This window comes from Pteropus medius, unplaced genomic scaffold, assembly GCF_902729225.1.
Source record: "Pteropus medius unplaced genomic scaffold, Ma_sr-lr_union100, whole genome shotgun sequence".
In the NCBI taxonomy this organism is placed as follows: Eukaryota; Metazoa; Chordata; class Mammalia; order Chiroptera; family Pteropodidae; genus Pteropus; species Pteropus medius.
Window position 1 is genome coordinate 29,826 of NW_024346499.1, and position 20,997 is coordinate 50,822.

General features: G+C 37.7%; 1 protein-coding gene and 1 pseudogene across 1 annotated transcript; both read left to right on the forward strand.

Annotated features, from left to right (window-relative positions):
* Nucleotides 1-8,505: 8,505 nt before the first annotated feature.
* Nucleotides 8,506-9,486, forward strand: LOC120613128 (olfactory receptor 7A17-like). Its single transcript, XM_039875741.1, has one exon. It carries the CDS (start codon nt 8,506-8,508, stop codon nt 9,484-9,486), a length of 981 nt encoding a protein of 326 aa, XP_039731675.1.
* A 281-nt stretch (nt 9,487-9,767) lies between these two features.
* LOC120613129 (E3 ubiquitin-protein ligase RNF115-like) lies at nt 9,768-10,790 on the forward strand (annotated as a pseudogene).
* The last annotated feature ends 10,207 nt before the right edge of the window (nt 10,791-20,997 follow it).

The window sequence follows — 20,997 nt, forward strand, 5'->3', positions numbered from 1 at the left end:
TATGGTCAAAACACTTAACAAAATTGGTATAGAAGGAAAGTACCTTAACACAATGAAAGCCATATATAACGAACATTCAGTCAACATAAATATATGGGAAACGTTCAGGCAAAAGTATACCGAATGTTGAAAAACTAAAAACCTTCCCTCTAAGATCAGGAACAAGGCAAAGCTGACCACTATCGCCACTGTTACTCAATATAACATTGGAGGTTCCTGCAAGTGTAATCAGGCAAGAGAAAGATATAAAAGTTATCCAAATAGAAAACGAAGAAGTCATACTGTCACTATTTGTGGATGACATGATTCTCCATATAGAAAACCCTAAAGACTCCATAGAACACTACTAGAAACAATAAGCAAATACAGTAAAATCTCTGTATACAAAATCAATGTTCAAAAATCCATAGTGTTTCTATACTCTAATAACGAAAGGTCAGAAAAAAAAGTAGAAAAATAATTTCTTTTGCAATTGCAACGAAAAGAATAAAATACTTAGGAATAAATTTAATAAAACATGTGAAGGACTTATATAATAAAAACTATAAGACCGTATTAAAAGAAATCAAAAAAGATACAAAGCAGTGGAAAGATATTCCATGTTCATAGATTGGAAACATCAACATAGTTTAAGCGACCATATGACCTAAAGCATTATAGAAATTCAATGCAATCCCCTTCAAAATTTCATCGACATTTTTAAAGAAATAGAAAAAAATATATCAGATTTGTATGGAAGCAGAAAATACCTCAAACTGCCGAAGCCACTCTGGGAAAATAGAACGAGACTGGAGGCATCACTCTGCCTGACTTCAAATTATACTACAAAACGACAATAATCAAAACGGCATGCTATTGGCAAGAAAAACAGACATACGGTCCAACAGAACAGAATCCAGAGTCCAGAAGGAAACGTATATTTATATGGGCAAATAATTTTCTACAAAAAAGCCAAAGACATACAGTGGAGAAAGGAAAGCCTCTTCAATATATAGTTCTGGGAAAACTGAAAAGCCACCTCCAAAAGAATGAAACTAAACTGTTTTCTATTACCACACACCAAAATTAACTCAAAATGGATTAAGGACCTGAATATAAGACCTCAAACAATAAAATGCATAGAAGAAATCATAGGACCTAAACTCAAGGACCTTGGACTTAAAGTGGATTTTATGAATGTGACCTCAAAGGCAATGGAAGTAAAGGCAAAAATAAATGAGTGGGACTACATCAAACTAAAAAGCTTCTGCTCAGAAAAAGAAACCATCAACTAGGTAAAGAGACAACCATCTGAATGGGAAAACATATTTGCGATCGACACCTCCGATAATGGCCTAATATCCAAAATATACGAAGAACTCATACAACTCAATAACAACAAGAAAACAAACGATCCAATCAAAAAATGGACAGAGAACCTGAACAGACACTTCTGCCTAGAGGACATACAGATGGCCAACAAATATTTGAAAAGATTCTCAACACCGTTAGTTATTAGGGAAATGCACATCAAAACCACAGTGAGATACCATCTCATACCTGTTAGAATGGGTATCATCAAGATGACAAGTAATAACAAATGCTAGAGAGGATGTGGAGAAAAAGGAACTCTCATATACTGCTGGTGGGACTACAAATTGGCACAAGCACTTTGGAAAACAGAATGGAGATGCCTCAAAAAACTAAGAATTGATCTCCATATGATCCAGCAATCCCTCTTGGGTATTTACTCCAAAGACTTGGAAATCCATATCCAAAATGATTTTTGCTCACCAATGTTCATAGCAGCATTATTCACACTGGACAGGACATGGATGCAACCGAAGTGTCCTACAATAGATGATTGGCTAAAGAAGCCGTGGTACACATATGCAATGGAATATTATCAGCCATAAGAAGAAATGATATACTGCCATTTGCGACAACATGGATGGAACTCGAGATAATCATGCTAAGTGAAATAAGCCAGACAGAAGAAGTTGAAAATCACATGATATCATTTATTTGTGGAATAGAAACCTAAAAACGACAAACAGGACAAAGAAACAGAGACTCATGGTCTTGGACAATAGATACGAGAGAGGGAGGAGATACATGGGGTAAAGTGGGTCAAATATGTGGTGACAGAAAGAAATCTAACTATGGGTTGTGAACACAGTGTAAACATATATATGCCTTACTGTTAAATTATACAGTTGAAACTTATTGGATTTCATTAACCAACGTCACTAGAAAAGAATAAATAACTAGTTAATTAATTAAAACAATAATAATACCAAAAAATAAATATAAGCACAGATTATAATGTTCCTGAAAAATTCTTATTGGCTAAGTCTTCATAGTCATGGTAACATCAGAATATGAAGCATTACTAAACAAATAGTCATTCTGATACGATTTCCTATAGTTTATAGTATAATAACATGTTATATAGGTCTGTAATCTAGGAAGTATAAGGCAACAGAATTTGTCACCCCAAAATATGTCAGTTTGCCATAAAGATTATTTGATGCTGGTTACTTTTAAGAAATAACGGACATGGGAGAAGCTCTGAAATCCAAGTACAAGTTATACTTTGTAAGGAACATTTACACAGTAAGGAAAATCTCCAATTGTAAGGGTGTCTCCCTGGCTGTACCAAGTCAATGGGGGTGTCTTTTTCTCTAGAAACTCATCAACGAAAAATACAATGCCTTATGTCTGCATAACAGCCTTACCTCATTTACTGGTTTTTTTCCTGATAACCTCCCATTACCGACTCTACCCAACCCCAGCACCTTCTACTTTCAGCTAAAGATGATAGTTAACATGGTAGCTCAGGCCACTCTGGGGAGTTACCCAGTTTTCCTGGCTCTCTCCCATGTATACATGTTATTAAACTTCACCGGTTTTCTTCTATTAAACTGGCCTTGGTTACAAGGATGTGTCAGCAAAGAACCCAAAGGGTAGAAAGAAACATTTTTCTTCCCCTACAGAGCAGTAGACTATACCACATAGCCTAGGTGTGTGGTAGGCTAACCATCTAGGTTTGTGTAAGTGTGCTCTATGCTACCTAACCTACCCTGCATTTCTCAGAATTTATCCCCTTTGTTTGATGGTGCATGACTGTACACATTTCAACCAAAATTTAATTTAAACACAATTTTGGGTACAGATGTCGTACAACTAGGTGCCCCTTACACGATCACAGGACCTCAGCTTTGCTACTCGCAGTGCCCTCAGACCAGTATCTGCAGCATCAGCATCTTCCTGGAGCTTGTGAGAAATGCAGAGTCCCTGGGCCCAACAAGACCTGCTGAATTAGTATCTGCACTTGAACTACAATCCTGCATGAGTCATATGCACACTGAAGTTGGAGAAATGCTAGTCCAGACTAGCTTATCTCACCTTCAAAATCTGACATAATTATTTGTGATGGATGTTGTAGGTTTTTAGAGCCTCCCTTCAGACATTGCCTAATAACCCAGGAGCAACATCATCTCTGGCTGGGAACCACTGGCTCAGAGATTAAAAACTGAAAGCATCCTGACAGATTCCAATCAGCGCCTATTCCTTACTCTGATTATAACTTCGGGCAGATCACTAAACTTTTTGAAGTCCCATTTCTGCAATGTCAGATAGAGTTCATAATAGAAAAACCCCATAGGATGGACCTTTACAAAATTGAAATTTGACAAAGCCTGAAGGTAAAAGCTCAGATAATATGACATAAAAGTATGTAAATATGTTTTTTTTAATTATCAAATCTTTTATCATGTGGGACTAAGGACAGCTCTTAACTTCTGATATAAGCATAACATTCTTCATTAATTTGGTAAAGTGTCATGAAGCCAAGGTGTGTAGTGTCCAACATTTACATGAAAGTCACAGAGTTTCCCTATTGACAAAGAGGGAAATACTTGAAGACCCTGGGACCTAACACAGACATTATCCTCACTCTAGAATTTTGAGAGAACTTTAATGCAGGGTTGAGATGAGGATCTGGGAGGTGAGACCTCTTGCAGGTAGGAGAATCATGGAGGAGTATGAAAACAGGATTCACTTGACTTCTCACCTGGACTCTTGGGAACAGAGAATCAACAGGAAAAATTTCCAGTCCGTCCAGACCAGTGTCCCACAGGGAAATCGGGGCTCAGTGGTGAGAATAACATTGGAAACAGTGCCTAATGAGCAAATAAATGAAGCTGAAATGATCACCTCTCTGTTCGTACAAGCCTGGGCTTTACAACACGTATTTATTATTTTGGATTGCTAAGTCCGAGTGAGATCAATGCTTTACTTTGTTCTGCTGCCTTGTCTGGGGACAGAGCTTCAGTCTCCATCATCGATCATCCAGGGAGGCATTCAGACTTCCACGCGGAGTCCTCCCTTTCAGAGACCCCATTCAGATGAGTCCAATAGACCAGCAGGTATTTCAGAGAAGGGTCAGAGAGGATGGAACCTGAGAACTTCTACCTGAGGTCTTCTGAGAGCCTAACTGGCCTCACCCAGAGCCTAGAGATGGCGATGTTTGTTTGCTAGGTAGACTAATTAATTTATTTAATATGTTAAATTGGAGATTTTTTCTATCAACTTTGCTGTTTGACATTGAATTCCATCATATATAGAGAGATGAATTTGTTGGAAAGTATGACAATTATAATTTTTTATTCAATTCTAACAGTCTGTCATATTGTGCCCCCCCTCGCTATTTTTACACATAAAAACTTCTATGTCCTCACTCATCATTTGAGCAGCATTCTTTTTCATTCATTAATGATCACATCTATCTTTTCCTAAGGATATCTGAATCTACTTACGTTTATATAGGTAGAAATTATAACAGTAAGTACTTCTTCCTCACAACTTGTCAAAAGTATATTTTTATATTTTTCTATGCAGCTCTTTCCTAATTATCTGGAATTAGATACCCATATCAATGTGATTAAATTATGGTGTTTTATCTTTTCTTTTAGAATTGGTCTTACATATTAATTGAGTTGACTTAATACAGTTATTAAAATCTACTATTTTAACTTGGTCATATTTCCCCATCTCTCAACATTTGTTCTATATTAATGCAGATATATAAAAGCACATAGGCAAAATAAGGGAGGTCCTTACTCATTGGATCTCACATTACAAAGGAAAAGGCCTAGTGTAGTAAAATGAGTGCACTATGATATCATTTCCTTAGGGAATAAATGTATGAAGAAAGGGCATCAATAGTTGTAGAATAAGGAGGATTTTATAGAATATGTCTGGGGAGACCTTTTCATATTGGATAAGGAAAAGAACTAGGACTAGTGTACCCATCAGAATTGTTCAAAAGAGGTCAAAACTCAAAGCCCCAAAATATCAAAGGAAAGAATTCCACAAAGAAAAGTGAGAGAGTGTCCAGGCTCATCCAATACTGTGCCATATAAATACAAGTTTGGTTATGTAAATGTGGAATGAGCACAGGAATAACAATTAGATCAGGGCTGGGGTGGATGCCGTGATGAGGCCAGTGGGGTAGTAAAAGTCCTGTCAGTGTGATGTCCCTTGAGCCTTAGGGAACTGCAGCACCCACGCAGGATGCCTCTTCTCTCTGCACCTGACTCTCTGTGAGTTCTTCATTCTTGTTGCTTTTCCCTCATTGACAAGAAGTGGTCTTTTAAAACTATTCTTATATTTATTACAGTGGATCAGGAGGTTTTTGTTTTCTCCCAAAATAAGACATTCTTTTTATGTTGTGATCCAGCATGCCTGCACACGAACACAGCAATGCACACACACACCATGCACACACACACACGCACACACACACATACACACATATGGGATCGACAAAGAGAATCATGATACGATTAAGTATGTATTCTATATATCATGCACTCTCATATTTTCTCTTATGGCTTTTTGATTCTATTCTAGTTAATTCTTGCAAACTATAAACTGTTACTCTACTGCATCCTGATATAGACTGTAGAAAACATTCCACTGGCACGGCCCCTACAGCTACATCAGTGTTGCCTCCTTCTCTTCCTTCTCTCATCATCAGCAATTTCTCTGAGAATGTTCTCTCATCCCTCTGTGGAGTGATTATTTATTCAGCTACTGTTTTCAACTCAGCTAAGTCTGGTGGGAAGGTGGTGATTTGTTTAACATGCTACATGCCTCACTGCACTCACTGTGTAGCAGGGAGAAAAGACAGAGAAATAAATAAAATTATACCATGGATATCCTAATATGCAAGTAACTTGATGAGAAAGTATTTTTCCTGTGATAATGTTCAGAAAAAGAAAAGACTCATGAAGGAGAAGATGCAGGCAATCTGAAGAGGACTTGGTATTTGGAGGATGGAGAGGGTTTGAAAAGTTCCAAAATGTCTCGTGGGGTGACTGCAAGCAGAAGGAAGTATGAGTGTAAAGGCTCTGAGCTTTGTAGCTGTGGTGCCAGGAGAAGCTGGGAGTCAAGTTCAACGTTTGGGAGATTAGTGTGAGCACGGGCAGGGCTCTGTGTGGGTGAAAGGGGTGAAAAGGTCACAAGACATGAGCCTTGTGTTTGAAGCTATAAAATTTGACTTCTCTCTTCTTTGAGGAATCACTGGGATGGAGTCTTCTGAACAGTTTTCAATATAAAGAGATCTTCGTGGGTCAATGTGATTTCTGTCTAGAGGGTTTCCAGCCCTTAGAAGATGGGAGAGGTGACAATAAAATATGGCTGTGCAATTGAGGTCCTAGAGGTGGAGAAGTAATGGAGACATAAGATGCAGAAAAAAATAATCTGTCTCGTCTCATCACAGTGGTCATCATTTATTTGCCAACAGACAACAGATGATTAACTTTGCTAAGTTTGTTACATATATTGTTCAAACCTGACATCGTTCTAAATTGATATCACTTTCTATACTATTTGGTTTAGGATTTAGCATTTAGAATGTTCAGCTGTCTGTCATTGAAAAAACTAAGCGGTGGTAGATCTCAGAAACAAAACCGAGTTTTCAAATTTCCAAGACTTTGCACTTAATGTTATTTACTAATGTCTCATTTCAGCTGTAAAAATCTCTGCTTTTTTTCTATACATTGTATATTTCCTTTTCTAAATTGTAGGTTTATTCTTTGCAAATTTTCTAGTAATATGTTTGATCTGTGAGATATCTTGACACATAAAGAAATTTCTGTTTTCTGTTTTGAATAAATAGTTATTTGCTATCTTATTGATAATTCTGGGCATAAGGCAAAACAACTGCAGTTGGCATGTTACCAATTAAAGATGTTTCTCCTCATCACACTCTCTCAGGGACCATCGAGATTATTAGATCTGTCTCTGTCTCTGTCTCTTCTCTGTCTCTCTGTCTCTCTCTCCTCTATCTTTCATTATTTAATCTCTTCTTATTTAACTAATTTTAAAATAAGGGCAGAAAATAGTTATATGACAATGGATTCCCAGTTTTACATGTCGATTTCAGGGCTTAACAATGGACTTTGGAACTTATTCTATAATCTGTAGGTGGATAATCTGATATTATCTTGCCTTGTATTACTTCTTTCTTCATTATTGTGTCTGGGGGTGAGTATAAGCTAGTATTAACATGTCCCAGGAGGTGGGTGTGAGTGTGTGTTTTTCATGTATCTGAGCATTTCTTGACTTCTCAGGGCAGGGGTACCTAGCTCATATTCTCTGAAATGTGTTCTTTAAAATACAGATCCAGAATGTCGATCAAAAGATGGAAATAAAGAAGTCATCACTTCTCACAGGATCCCTTGCAAAGATAATAAATTTTAAGGAACAATATGTAATTGAGTGATCCCTGGGTCTCGAAGGGTCTTGAAGTTTCATCTGAAGCAGACAGGCCATGTCATTCCTCCACTCTCTGACAGCATCCCTATCATCTCCTTCTTTCTCATTCCCCTCACCACACGGCTTCCTTTTGAGCGTGTTTACTTGAGGCAAGTGCCAAACTCAGGACCTTTGCACTAGCTCTTTCCCACGCAGGCTACACCCTTCCCCAAAATCTTCCTGTCTTTTCTGCATCTCCCTTAAGGTCTCTGCTCAAGTAGCACCTTGTTTCAAGGCTTTCTCAATTCCATTGAAAATGACATGCACATCTACGAACTTGTACACATACTTTCTTTTACTTCAAAGCACAGGCACCATCTGACATCGTGTATCATTTTTCACTTTCTTATATTCTTTCTCCATGTTTGGATTATAGGGACTTCTGTTTTTCAGCACCCTGTGCTCCTTGTCTAGAAAATGGCTAGGACTCTGCATTTATTCCTCAGCGTGTAAAATACTTTCTCATTAAACCAATATAAAAATGATTAATTTGGCAAATTGCTGAGAGTACAGCAGTAATTTGCAATTAGAGATGTCACATGACCTTACTTAAAGGAGATCAAATCTCTACAAAACCATATACATGTCATATATACATTTTACGGTTAAAATATATATTGTAGCATTTCACATGTTAGTAATACTCATGGGTAAAAATTAATCATCTTATTTTTTTTCATTTTCAGTCATCATCTCCACCACATGGAACAAGGGAATGGTACACAAATTTTAGAATTTCTTCTCCTGGGATTTTCAGATGAACCAGAACGGCAGCCTCTCATATTTGGGCTCTTCCTCTCCATGTACCTGATCACCGTGTTTGGAAACCTGCTCATCATCCTGGCCGTCAGCTCAGACTCCCACCTCCACACACCTATGTACTTCTTCCTCTCCAACCTGTCCTTTGGGGACATCTGTTTCACCTCCACCACCATCCCAAAGATGCTGGTGAACATACAAACACAGAGCCAAGTCATAACCTATAATGGCTGCATCACACAGATGTGCTTTTTTATACTCTTTGGAGCATTGGACGACTTCCTTCTGACTGTGATGGCTTATGACCGCTTTGTGGCCATCTGTCACCCCCTGCACTACACAGTCATCATGAACCCCCGACTCTGTGGACTGCTGCTTCTGGTGTCCTGGATCATGAGTGTCCTGTATTCCTTGTTACAAAGCTTGATGATGTTGCGACTATCTTTCTGTACAGTCTTGAAAATCCCCCACTTTTTCTGTGAAATCAATGAGATGATCCAACTCGCCTGTTCTGACACCTTTCTAAATAACCTAGCGATGTATTTGTCAGCCGTGCTGCTGGCTGGTGTTCCTTTTGCTGGCATCCTTTACTCTTACTCTAAGATTGTTTCTTGCATACGTGGAATGTCATCAGCTCAGGGGAAGTATACAGCATTTTCTACCTGTGTTTCTCACCTCTCTATTGTCTTCTTATTTTATTGTACAGGTGTAGGAGTGTACCTCAGCTCTGCTGCTACCCAAATCTCGCATTCAGGTGCAGTGGCTTCGGTGACGTATGCTGTGGTCACACCCATGCTGAACCCCTTCATCTACAGTCTCAGGAACAAAGACATAAAGGGGGCTTTGAAAAGATTCCGTGGGATGGCAGCTAGAAAAGGGACAACTGTTCTGGGGCTGAAGAACTTTCTGTGTTTGGAGAGCTAAAAGCCTTAGAACCAGAAAATTGTGGAAATAGAATATGCCTCCTTTATTTATTTGCTGGAATTTCCATTTACTTTTCCACCTTCTCCATACAATGTAAGTAATTGTTTATCATGCTTTCTGCTCTGATGTGTAGATATTTTCTCTCTTTGTCCATTTTCCCAGTCTCACAAAGTATTTCCCAGATTTAAACCAAGAATATTTGGAAAATCCCATTTATCGTTTGAAGACATATGGATCTTAAAAATAATTTCTTCTGTCCTGTGCCTCTTTGGTGTTGGAAGATGGCCTTGTGGTCACTGTCTGCTGTATTTCCTCTTTGATCTCCTGCCTCTCTATGCTGGGACGACTCCCGTGATGGATGCCGACTCCTGAAAGACAGATGTCCATATTGAGGAAGCGGTGGCAGAGGCAGCAGAGGTGAGCTCTTAGACTGCTACCGCCAAACACTGGTTTTTCTGCCACTTTTGGAAGGGCAAGATCAGCCTCAAATTCCCAGAATATGTATCATCTCAGATATGAATCAGGCTTAATTGAAGAAGTGACAGATGATTCCAGCTTTTTTGGTGGTGGTGGCAGCCATATAGGAAATAACACATTTTGCAGAGTTCTGGTGCAATTCGAACCTCAGTATGATTATATAGGATTTTAGGCAATTTCTAAGTAGCAATCTACTGGACTAAAATAATAGAGCCAATGAGAGAGGTCACCAAACTCACACTGACTCTGGGGACCAAGTCGTCCTTCCAGGTTGCCAATGATTGGGAGATATAGATTGCAAAGAAGTACTCATCCCGGTAGATCTCAAGCTATGGAAAGAATAATACAACAGTTCTTTGCTGGAGTCTTTGCAAATTCTGCAGTTCCTGGGTCCACACACCCTTTTTCCTGGAGGAGGATGCTGCACTCCAGCCCTGGGGACTATGCCTGGGAGTTCACGCAGGGCTTGATGCCGTCATAAGCTAGCTTTTAAGACAACTGAAAAACAAAGGGCCTCCACGAGCTGCCAAGGAGAAGATCACATCTCTTCCAACAGTGACAGTAACTCAGGAGCAAGTCGATATGTATTTAGAGTGTTCGATATACAAAGAAGATTACACAGTTGAAGAGGAAGTCGGCAGTTACCCTGCAGCCACATCTTTCAGAGCCGTTGTATTGTGCCATGGTTAAAACTGCATGATTCATGTTCTATATGCGGGCAGAGCTTAAATGGTGAGCACGCTAGTTGGCAAACCCAGAGCTCTGAGGGCTCTGCAGGCGACAGATTTAGCAGTGACCGCCAACTACAGGACTGATGGACTTTCTGAAGCTAAAGACCATGTCTGAGTCAGGTCTGTGGAACTTTTCTTACCACAGCTATAAATTGCATCAAAAGAAAAAAAAATAGTAGGTGGATTTAGGAAACGTATAAGAAACCCAACCCATCATATTAATGTAGTGAGTGTTTTTCTTCTCTAAATTTAAAGTTAGCATCTGTAGATGGAATTATGTCTCCAACAAAATGGCTCTGAATCCTCAATTCAGAGTGATAATTTTATAACTGTGAAACTTAATTATGTGCATTTACCTGCAGCCAGAATAGAATCAGTTCCTTAAAGCCCAGCTAGAGTCCTATCTGTCAAGTTACCCTGTAATGGATGCTTTCACAGCCTTGTCCATTCTCCATTCTATCATTAGTGCATTTTATAGTAAGTACAGTGAAACCAGAGCCCTAAAAAATAAAAATAAAATAATTTCTTCTCAAATGGCCACATCATCTTTAGAATTCTCATTTGTGTTACTAAAGAGTCTTCATGAGTTGTATAACTCAAATATAGCAAACTACACTTGTTGACTAAGTTCATTTACATGATGTTTTACACAGAAAAAGTGAACCAGTTTTCCTTTGGGGTCTCTTCTATTCTATTTCACTCCCTTAACTGCTCTTAATGATAATATGGACTTTAACATTCTGCTGGTTTTAACTGGACTTCTGCTTTTATTCTCTTATTGAATTTGGTGTCCACAAAGTCTGCCATAGTACCCAGGAATAAAATTGATTATCAAATATATATCTCCAGGTAGAGTCGAATATTTGATAAATAGATTCACGTAATATGCTCTTTAGAAAGAATTGACCTTATACACGAGGAAGCATTACTCAGTTGATGACTATGCAAAGATTTCTTTTCCATGCTGTAATCAACTCCTGAAGTATTGAAGATGGATTCCACGTGTGAGGGTTTGTTTTCGTTGAGGTGAAGAATGGTTGGTGTATTTACATTTCATTACTAAATTATCTTCCTGTTTGTCCTCCAAAATTTCAGTGCTGCTTACAAATATGAAACCTCTACAGTCTGAACAAAATATCTCCACTTTTCCTATTTTGTCACATGACTAACTGCATAGTGAAGGAACAATGTCACTATTATCCCTTTCATAGCTCCTCATATGCAGGAAATTCTTCCATATTCATGATCACAGTGTGATTCACAGGAGAACTTGAATTCCTGCCCCGTCTTAGCATTTCCTCAGAGTTTCTGCTAAAATGCACATCCTTCCATCTTCTCCTGGTTACGTAAACGTGACCCTTAACAGAATCGATTGTTAAACCAGTTATCCAAAATAAACTTAAATAACAGAATGATTATAAATGCTATGTCCAAATATCAGAACATATGCCCATAATTTAAAAATAGCCAGTAAGTGTCCTCATTCAATTCTTTTTATTGTATCCATAGCTAATGCTGCGTAACAAGCTGACCTAAATGATATCATTTATATTAAATATGATTAGATGATGGGATTTGTTCTGATCTCTGCTCAGATACTCATGGGTCCAGATCAGCTGGGAGTCTCTACATTGTGTATCTCCAGCTCATCCATGATGTTGTGTGAGGCTGTAATGCACCCCTGTCTTGAACCAATTTATGACAGTTTATTTATGTAGTATAATCTTCTAGTTTACAAAAATAAAATGACTTTACAAAAAGTAATTTTCCATAACTTAATGTCACTGTTTTAATATCCATGTAAAACACTTAGCTTTCTACCAAATGATATTTCTCCCTTCTCTATTAAAGTACGAATCAAGCTAACTGTGCTCTACATCTTACCTTGAGCCAAGAATCAGTAGAATTTTTTCCTGTTTGTTATTTGATTGGAGTGAATTACATGCAATATATAGCACTAATTTAAAGTGTACAAGTTGCTGGATCAAAGAGACCTAACATATTAATAGTTTATATTGAATGGGTCTGTTTATACATCATTCAAGGAATTGTATGACAGCTTTAATTGCATTATTACATATCTGTGAAAATGAAATCTCTCTGAGCCTGTTTTCTTATTTCTGATGGTAAAACCGGACAATAATATTTGTGATAAATGTGGTGCAGAACACTTGAAACCTGTGGAAAAACGGGTTGAGCCAATAATTCTATCATTTGCTAGTAGTCTGCTTATGTATACATATATTTATATATGATTATTTAATAAATAAACACACTCACTCACATATATGTACATAAAGAGCCTCAGTAACCCCATCTTTTACATTGAAATAAAATGTGAGAGAATGTTGGAGAGGATAGAAATGAAAATAATGTTAGGTTGAATTAACATAAAATTTTGAAAAATATAAAAACATAGAGCAAAAAATTTATTGTAGAATGTTTATCCTTAATTTTAATCATGAAATATTGACCTATTTAATGTCCAAAGGCATCAAATTCAGAACCACATTTACATTTATGCAATGGGGAATTCTCTGTACAAGGTAATGGGGCAAAATCTCCAATTTAACTTTAGAGATTTCTTCTACTTAGTGCAGGTTTCAAGACAAAACGTCTTCACCCACAGGAAGCAAAATGAATGAATTGAGATGCTTAATGTCACTTTCCTCCAAAACCAACTATTAAATAAATGTCTGTATAACATTGCTATTTGCTGCTGCAACAAAACATCATACTAATGGATTTAAAAAAAAATGATTCGTCTAAAATTCTGGACGTCAGAAGTCTGAGGAGACAATTTGCTGAAATCAAGAAGTCTGCAGGACCCGTTCTTCCTGGAGGTTCCAGGAGAGAATTTCTTTCCTCTCCTATTCCAGTTTCTCATGGTCACAATCATTCCTTGGCTCACGGCCCTTTCTCCAACTTCAAGGTCCACAGTGTTGCATGTTCTAATTTCCCTTTGATTCCAACTTTTCTTCCTTCCTGTTACACATTCTTTGACCACAGTGATGATATTAGTCCCATGTGAATAACAGCCAATCTTTTTTATTTTTACGTTTTTTTTAAATTTTGGTGATATTGGTAAACAAAATCCAGTAAGTTTCAGGTGTACAATTCAACAGTGAGGCATATATATATATACATTGCATTGTGTGTTCAGCGCCCATAGTTAGATTTCTTCCTGTCACCACATATTTGACCCGTTTTATCCTCTCTATCTTCCTCCTCCCCCCATCCTCAGGTAATCACTACACTATTGTCCATGTCCATGATTCAAATAATAAATTAATGTCCTATCTTAATGTCTAAAGGCTTCAAATTCAGAACCACATTTACATTAATGCAATGGGAAAGTCTCCGTATCAGTTAATGGGACAAAATCCCCAATTCAAATTTGGGTTTCTTCTATTAAATGTAGGTTTCAACACAAAATGTCCTCACCCAAGGGAAGCAAAATGATTGACTTGAGACCCTTAAAGTCACTTTCCTCCAAAATCAGTTATTGAATAAATGTCTGTATAACATTGCTATTGCTGCTGAAACAAAACATCACACTGACGAGTTTAAAAGAGACAAATTAATTCACCTAACGTTCAGATGGTCATAAGTCAGAAGAGACAATGGACTAAAATCAAGTTACCTGTCAGGCATATTTCTTCCGGAGACTCCAGGAGAGAATTTGCTTTCTCTCCATATCTACCTTCCCATGGCCACAAATATTCTTTGGCTCATGGCCCTTTCTCCAACTTCAAAGCCAGCACTGTAGCATCTTCCAATCTCCCTCAGATTCCAACTTTTCTTCCTTCCTCTTCCACATTCTAGAATGACAGTGATGACATTAATCCCAGCAGCAAAATCAGGGCCAGTGATATCATAAAGGCAGCTTATTAGCCAACCTATTTCATCTGCTCTCTTAATCCTTTCTTGTAACAAAAAATAACATAATACATGTTTGGAAATTACGATGTGGTTATCTTTGGGAGGATCTTATCCTGCTTACTATAATTTTTAAAATCTATAATATATGGTGTCACTCAAGAGTCCTTATGTAAAAGAATCAAAATATGTATTTTCAGAAGTATATCATATAATGTCATTTATGAATCCTTATATAAAATAACTGAATAATGAATTTTTAACAGCCTCTGGAATGAATGCAGGTGTCATCTCACATACACACATTGGTGGCACTGGGATGACGGTGGATGATGGTGGATTCCACAAGTGTGACGGAGCTGTGATCTTGAAGGGATCCTCCTCCCAGGACCCCACACAAGAAACAGAGAGGGGCCACCAATCTATGCTGAGTTTTTATTTTGAACATAACCTCTAACCCCTCACTCAAGCTCCAAATGACCATGGTAAGAATTTGTAGACTCTTTCAGCTGTTCAACTATGTCCTGTACTCCAATCTAGGAAATACCTGCAAAGCTGCTGTTTCTTGGTGAATCAAATTATTCTACAACTCTTCATATTCTCCTTATTGCAAATCTATAGCACATAATTTACAAATGTTTGTTGTCAAAAGAAGTATGAAATGCTTGAGTGTCTGTTTGCTCCAGGTAGAATTTAATTTATTTTCCATGATTGATTCACTCTCTTTCTCTTAGGTGGACTGTAGAACTCCATTTATTGCTTTGAGACATAAAATAAAAATTTTCCAGCTGCACTGAGATCTAATTCACATAATTTTGTGTAATTTTAAAGACCTCATGGTAATTTATTACATGTATCTAGTAAAATTCTTACACAACAAGATTACACATCCAACACTTCATATAATTACTTCTTTGTGGTGAAATCATTTGAAATATACTTTCTTAGCAATTTTCAAGTATCTAATACAGCATTGTTAAATATAGTCACCTTCCTGTGATTTGATCCCCAGAACCTTACTGTGATTTGATCCTGTGATTTAAGTTGAAAACAAATTAGCCAAAGTTTTTAACCTTTGATTAATATCTCCACATATCCCTCATACCTTGTCCAAGGCTTAGTGATCATTTCTGTAAGTTTGGCTTTATAGATACCACATATGAGATGGTGAAGATTTCTCTTTCTCTGACTTTCTTCAGTTATTATAATGTCCTAAAAAATCCATCCATGTTGTTATAATGACATAATTTCCATCTTATCACTGAATAATATTTCATTATATATTATATATACATATATAACTTTATTTATTCATTGGCAGAGGCTTAGGTTGTTTCCATGTCTTTGCTCTTGTGAATAATGCTGTAATAAACATGGACTGGATGCAGATACATTTTTCCAATAGTGATTTTATTTCCTTCAACTACATACCCAGAAGTGAGATTGCTGGAAAATATGGTAGCTCTATTTTTTTCTTTTCTTTTTTTCCCTATTGGTTGAAAAAATTACATGTTTCTATTGTATTAGGTAAGTCCTTATCTCTTTCTCTTTGGGAGTCAGGAATCAGAAAAAAAGCAAACAGCAAAATGTATTTGCCTTGAGACTTGTCCAGGGCCATCTGTTTAGCACTCGACTGATTAAAAGCTGACTTCGATTCTTAATGGGAAAACTTAGATTTCTGATCTTGAGTTTTCTTTCTAAAGAGAGCACATAAGCTTTTTGTGAACATTCATTTGTTCATTAAATAGCACTTATTGAACACCTATAGTGTGTGTGATGCTGTGCTTCACCTTGAGGAGAGAGAAGGTACTGAGGCAGGCCCAAGTCCTGCCCTGTTGGACTGGCCGCCTCCAAAAGCAATAGCACAACCAGTGTGAAATTCAGCTAAGTGAATGACTGGATACTTAACAGTTTGTGGACCCTGGGGCCAGATTATGGGGATCCAGATCCAAGTTCTGCTACTTACTAGCTGTGTGAATTTGCATACCAGCTATGTGACTTAAGGAGGTTGTCTGAACTTCTCTGTGCCTTGGCTGTTCTCATTGGCAAAGATGGGAGCATAATGACATCAACATTGTAAAGTTGCCATGAGGATTACGTTTAATCTGCATAAAACATGTAGAACAGTGCCTGGCAAGAGACCAGTGTTTTTTGAGAGTCAGCTGTTATTATTATCACCTGGGCATGCTGAAAGAAAGGTTAATGGAATGGAGGTTGGTGTGGAGCCCTCTGAATGAGTGAGGGTCATTTCTTAGAGGGGACCGTTATTTTCCTTATATAACAGATATGAAAACTGAGGTTGAAAGATTCCAGGCATACCATAAGGATTAATTTAGCAGGCCTGTTTTGTCCAAATCCTGCACATTACAAAGAAATTTTGGCTAATTACAAAGTTGTACACCTAAAAATAACACAATATTGTATGGCAACTGCAATTGAAAAATAAATATTATTTTAAAAAGAAAAGAGAAAAAAATAGATATGGTATGAACCATTAGAATTAGCATTATGAAATAAAATCCTCAAACTGTATTATGAAAAGAAATTATAAAAGGATATGGTTGTAAAATTAAATTGCAGTACTATTTCTGTTAGAAAATTCAAAGAATAAATTATGTAAAAATTTATTTAATATGTGGAAAGGGAAACACTGATCAACTTTACTTTGCAACTATTTCATCACCTGTGAGGCTATATATATATATATATGTATGTATTAGCAATTTACTTTCCTAATGAGAAATTGTCTGTTGGAGCCCTTTGCTTTTGTATGGTGGAGTTGGAGTGTTTACATTCCTGTCTCTGATCACATTCTTTCAAAAATGAATTGGAGGTTTGTTAGTTTATTTTTTTTATTTTTTACCAATGATTCTTTGCCATTTTTAGTTTTTATGTTTGTATAGATATATTTGTGGAGATGTATAAATAAACATACACATATATTTATAATATATGTATACATATAGAAATATACTTATCGATATAAATTTTGTGTGGTCCAGCCCATGAGGAATTCTATTTGTTAGGAATTCTATTATCAGAATGACAAACTAACAAATGCCGGTGAGGACGTGGAGTAAAGGGAACATTTGTACACTGTTGGTAGAAATGTCAATGGAAATAGAGCTACAACATAATCCAGCAATCTCACCGTGGTTGTTTGCCGCCTGGATTTACAAATCAGTGTGTTTATGATGCCAACAAGAGAAGTGAACATTGATTTCAGTAGTGCAAAGGTCAGTGTTGTCAATTAAATGATAACAATGGAAGGTCAATTAGAAGGAGGAATGAGAGGCACAAAGTGCTCCCAGTAAAAGTTGTCCAAGGCCTTATTAATTAATAAGTGTAGAGAAATTGAGCGTTAGCTGTGTAGAAATAGAATGTGAAGTGAGGGCATTTCTTTTTAGTTTTAAGATGTGGCATATCTGACTGTTTACATGTCAATGAGACATTTCAAGACCAAGAAATGCTTGCAATTATATCATTGCCACAGTATTTCATGAGACAATCATCTCACAGTATCTTCCCTCACCCTGGGTTTCACATTAAAAAGTTTATTTACTATATGACAAGGGGAATGCTAATGAGCTTTACTCTGCAAATATTTTGTTACTTGTGACGCTGTCTATATATGTGCATTTGTCAGTCATTTACTTTCTTGATCTCAGATTGCCTGTGAGAGCTCTTTGTTTCTATATGGCGGGATTGGAGTGTTTGCATTCCTGTGTTTGATCACATTCTTTGAAAAAAACAATTGTTAGTTTTATTTTTTCCGCAAATGACTGTTTGATCTTTAGTTTTTTTATGTATGTATAGATATACATGTGGAAATGTATGAGACTATAAATGTAGTGTGTTTGTGTCTATCAGGAATTCTATCTATTAGGAATTCTATTATCAAAATGATCAAAGATAATATTTGCTGGTGAGGATGTGCGGAAGAGGGAGCACTTTTATACTGTTCAGGAAATGTAAATAGGAATAGAGCTATCATAAACATTTTAAGTTTTTAGCTATTAATTTTATTCTATTCTCTCCAATTTTTCTGCAAAATGACATGTTGTATAAGAAAGATATGCACACTTGTATAGAAAGATGTGTGGCTTCAAAGTGTTAAATTGTGTGGTCTCTGAAGTTCACACTTCTGGAATCCACCATCATCCACCATCATCCCAGTGACACCAAGTTGTGTGTCTGAGATGACACCTGCACTCATTCAGGTCCTCAAATCTGCTGCTCCACGACTGCTCTGTCTCAAATGTGCATCACCATCCACTGTCTTTCGAGCCGGAAGCCTTTGCATCAGGCCTGTGTGATCACCACTGGGTATCGTGGTCTGGAGCATGGACCCTGGGCCCAGGCTGCCTGGGTTCAAATCCCAGCTCTGTTGCTTACTACCTGTGTGACCCTGGCCAAAAACTGAGCCTCTCTGTACTTCAACCTGTTGAGACTAGTACATATTATACAGAGTTTATATGAGGATAGAAAGAGTTAATGCCTCGGAACTGTGCCTGACACAGAGTAATGGCTTCCTGTGTGGTGTTCTTTTCTTCAGCATGTTATGTATCTGACACCATCTTGTGTATATCCCTCTGGCTTTGGTTTACAGGCTGTGTCGTCCCACTCTAAGATGTCATAGTGACCCTCATCAGTGCCTGGTCCAGCACTTGGCACATCACATTTGCTCAGTAAATATTTGGTAGATATATTCATTCATTTATGTATCTTCTACCTTCATCAAATGTCACCACACCCCTTAAGTGTCAGCTACATCTCCTTCTACTCTTTCCCCCACTGTCTTAACTATTCTTAATGACCTACATGTGGGTCCAAGCCCCAAAACTTGTTAGCTCCATGACCTTGGGCAGTCATTCCCCTGTTGTAGTCAGGCTCCCTAAGACCAAACTCGGGTTCACTGAGGACTCAGAACTCAGCAAAGCTGTTATATTCACGCTACAGTTTATTACAGTGAAAGTGTGCAGATTACAATCAGCAAAGGGAAGAGGTACATGGGACATCATCCAGGAGAGACCAGGAGTGAGCTTCCAGTTGTATTCTCCAATGGACCTGTATCGACAACTCTTCATTCTTCCAGCGATATGTGTGACAACATGCATGGGGTATTGCCAAATAGGGATGCTCACCTGAGCTTTGGTGCCCAGTGGTTTTATTGAGATTCAGTCACAGAGACATGACAGCCTGCCTGCATGGCTCATCTTAATCTGCGGCCCCTCCAGAGACTACGTTGATCCTGTGTGGCCCAAGGTCCCACCATAAAACATATTGTAAGCATAGACTATCGATTCATAGTGGCCCAATGTCCCCAGATAAACAAAGAAACTCTTATCAGGTAGGACATCGAAAAGGCTTAGAAGCTTTCTCTCAGGAGCCAGACAAGAGCCAAAATTTCTTTGTAATGTGCAGGATTTGGACAAAACAGGCCTGCTAAATTAATCCTTATGGTATGCCTGGAATCTTTCAACCTCAGTTTTCATATCTGTTATATAAGGAAAATAACGGTCCCCTCTAAGAAATGACCCTCACTCATTCAGAAGGCTCCACACCAACCTCCATTCCATTAGCCTTTCTCTTCAGCATGCCCAGGTGATAATAATAACAGCTGACTCTCAAAAAACACTGGCCTCTTGCCAGGCACTGTTCTACACGCTTTATGCAGATTAAACATAATCCTCATGGCAACTTTACAATGTTGATGTCATTATGCTCCTATCTTTGCCAATGAGAACAGCCAAGGCACAGAGAAGTTCAGACAACCTCCTTAAGTCACATAGCTGGTATGCAAATTCCTTCAGCTAGTAAGTAGGAAAACTTGGATCTGGATCCCCATAATCTGGCCCCAGGGTCCACAAACTGTTACGTATCCAGTCATTCACTTAGCTGAATTTCACACTGGTTGTGCTATTGCTTTTGGAGGCGGCCAGTCCAACAGGACTTGGGCCTGCCTCAGTACCTTCTCTCTCCTCAAGGTGAAGCACAGCATCACACACACTATAGGTGTTCAATAAGTGCTATTCAATGAACAAATGAATGTTCACAAAAAGCTTATGTGCTCTCTTTAGAAAGAAAACTCAAGATCAGAAATCTAAGATTTCCCATTAAGAATCGAAGTCAGCTTTTAATCAGTCGAGTGCTAAACAGATGGCCCGGGACAAGTCTCAAGGCATATACATTTTGCTGTTTGCTTTTTTTCTGATTCCTGACTCCCAAAGAGAAAGAGATAAGGACTTACCTAATACAAGAGAAACATGTAATTTTTTCAACCAATAGGGAAAAAAAGAAAAGAAAAAAATAGAGCTACCACATATTCCAGCAATCTCACTTCTGGGTATGTAGTTGAAGGAAATAAAATCACTATTGGAAAAATGTATCTGCATCCAGTCCATGTTTATTACAGCATTATTCA

Coding starts and splice junctions, on each gene's coding strand:
- LOC120613128 (XM_039875741.1), top strand. CDS start 8,506: ATGGAACAAGGGAATGGTACACAAATTTTAGAATTTCTTCTCCTGGGA.